The sequence below is a fragment of the Rhagoletis zephyria genome, unplaced genomic scaffold (assembly GCF_001687245.7).
Source record: "Rhagoletis zephyria isolate East Lansing unplaced genomic scaffold, Rhagoletis_zephyria_1.1 Rzeph_scaffold_39717, whole genome shotgun sequence".
NCBI lineage: Eukaryota > Metazoa > Arthropoda > Insecta > Diptera > Tephritidae > Rhagoletis > Rhagoletis zephyria.
Genome location: NW_016196772.1, coordinates 46 through 2884, shown reverse-complemented (window position 1 = coordinate 2884; position 2839 = coordinate 46). Strand labels below are relative to the sequence as shown.

At 32.4% G+C, this 2839-nt stretch overlaps 1 protein-coding gene across 1 annotated transcript; it reads right to left on the bottom strand.

Annotated features, from left to right (window-relative positions):
- Window positions 1–6: 6 nt before the first annotated feature.
- Window positions 7–1863, bottom strand: LOC108354850 (lactoylglutathione lyase-like; the record flags this gene model as incomplete). The annotated part of the gene is made up of 3 exons (XM_017606022.1): window positions 1655–1863; window positions 1272–1408; window positions 7–25 (listed from the first exon to the last, which is right to left on the bottom strand). Coding segments are annotated over exons 1-3 (228 nt in total), but the record flags the coding sequence as incomplete, so codon positions are not given.
- Window positions 1864–2839: the final 976 nt, after the last annotated feature.

The window sequence follows — 2839 nt, the reverse complement described above, 5'->3', positions numbered from 1 at the left end:
TGGGACATCTTCGGGATTTTCGTAGCTGCAAATAAAAGTGAAGTGTTAACTAGACATTGATACATATAGGCGACTTATGTATATTCAGTATCCTCAATCTGTAAAAATAAAATTTTTTAGAAGAGGAAAAGGGTGTTTTACCAGCACTTATGAATCTCTCAATAATTTTAAGTACCAAAATGTGACTTAAATATTACCGTTATTTGTTTTTGCTCTACCTCATCGCAAGTATTTTCTACAATGGATCAAATTGTCCTTTTCTTGATCAAAAATCTAAATTTTAAACGTGTAAAGTGGCCTCAACCATTCATTACTCTTGCCTTCGGAGACCTATAGTAGAATTTAGCAGCAATTTTTTTCATGCAAAACTTTACCCCATTAACTACTACCAGAATGGATATTTTTGACCCCGTTTTGAAAAAATGTTAACTAGAGGGTTGAGACTTTCCACAAAAATGTAAAGCATAAAATTTTACTACGGCTTGAATTGAATTTGGTTTAGGTCCTAAAATAACTGCTACCATTGGGAAGAAAAATTTTAGCCCATTAAATTTTTGTATAAAAAAATGCAAGTTTGAAGTTGCTACAAAATCGTGGTGATTTTGGATTTTTTTTTGGAAGGTGTTTCGAATTTTTTCCATAGAAAGTATTTTGGATTTGTTTTTTTTTTTTTTTTTGGGAAAAAATGCATGAAAAATGAACGGTAGCACCAAGCTACCTCTAACTTGCAATTTATTTGGCTACAAAACTGCAGAAAAACAGTTGAAAATTTGCATGAAAATTTATTGAATTTTCCTGAGTTTGGCAAAAAGTTTAGAAACGGGGTTTTTTGTTTTTGGTTGTAGTATTAACCAAATTTTTATAAAAAATCAGCGAAAAAATAAAGTAAATATTTTTGCATATACTGTGAACAATTTTCGGTGCAAATACTTTTTGCCGTCAGTGTCTGTATGTATGTAGATTGATATTTGAATTTTAAGAATGAAAATAAAGTACAATGTATGTATTTTAGGTAGGAAATAAATACCATGAATGAAATTTATGCCAAATATAAGGTTGCCATAAAAAACAAATTTCCGTAAAAATTGCAGATAGAGAGCATTGAATATAAGCACACGATATATTGAACATACATATTATATACAAACGAAAGCGTGTTTGCATTTGTCATTGAATGACTATTTTATATCCTTATCAGATGTTGCTGAGTGCCAATAAAACACTCCAAATTATCTACATACATATTTACGTATGTATGTATGTGCGCTTACCCCATAAAATAAAGCGAAAATTTGGCTTCAGGAAAATCCAACTTCACCAGTAATGACATACCCAGCACACCGGTGTAGAAAGGTAGCGATTTTCGAGGATCTTTGATGCGATACATTGTTTGTTGGAAGAGGAAGTCCTAGAAGTTTAAGAATATTCATATGTACATATCATATTTTGTGGCTGAACATGTGAACATAGTACATACCTATGTACATATTTGTACATATGTATATGTATATTTATTTATGAACAAATGTTCATATAAGGAAACATGCGTACATACTGGTACATACATACATACATATGTATGTACTATATAAATATTTCGCTCATCTCTGAATTCACTCGATCGTGCCAGGGCGTACCCAAGTATTTTCTTTACCTTAGTAGCAGCATCTGTGGGCTTGCATAATTCCGCCGCCTCCTCGTTGCTCAAACCAGTTGCTTCGGCCATTTTTACTGGCTGAGTGGTTACAAATGTTCTGGAATTGATTGTAGTTGGCAATGGATCAATTGCTGGATTTAATAAGCGGCCGGCAATGGCGCAACGAACACAATGGAACGGAATAATTCCACACAATTGCAGAATGGAATTTGACAGCAAAAATTTGACACTCATTTTCAATGTGATGATTAGCAAGTGTTGACAGCGCTGCCACCTAGCGTTGATTACTAGTAGCATATTAGTAAATTTAGTAGCGTGCTTGTGAGGCTTAGTAGAGTGAGACTTTGAAGGGATATTTTATAACGTAAAATTTTAATTATAAATCATTACCTATGAGATAAATGATAAGTATTTTTTTTTATTTAGTACGTATAAATAGCCAATTGCACGAAAGCAATTTCAGGGATGTTTAGATATAAAAAATATAATTCACGATTTAACGTGTCCGTGAAACTGGTTATAAGTCAAAGAATAAAAGACTTATGCCCGGTTTCACTAATCGATTTTAAAACTTATCAGACTGCGAAAACTTAAAATTACAAGTTTTCCTAACAAAATTGTGTAATTTTAAATTTTAACAAGCTGATAAATTTAAAATTGATTGGTGCAACCGGCCATAAAATAATTAAAACAAAAAGTAAAGTAAAATGAAATATGTATGTGAGTCATTTCCAAACAAAGTGCTAATTTCCACCATCAACAAAGCTGTTTTTTTATTATTGTAAGCTATTTTGGTTTTTTTGCGAACGGTATTTCTTTGATATACTATTTTACCTACTCCATATAAAAATATTTGTCCCCGCTCAGGGGGGTTACTCTGTAATGCGATACGACAGAGAAATGCGATGCGATAGGCAATCACCCCTGTGTATTACGTACGATGTGCTGCGCGAATGCGAATCATTTGTTTTCGCATCGCATTACAGAGTAACCCCCCAGGTTATTCGATATTCAACATGAAAAAAGTTTAAACAAAGAAACAATGAAAAAGGCGGTAACTGTTTGTGAATGACCACCTTAATTTTTATTATTTTATTCTATTTATGCTTGAAAAATTTTGTCAGCATAAATAAACGTGGCTTTCTATTAAAATATTGTCCCCCGGATTTCAATATTCCGATA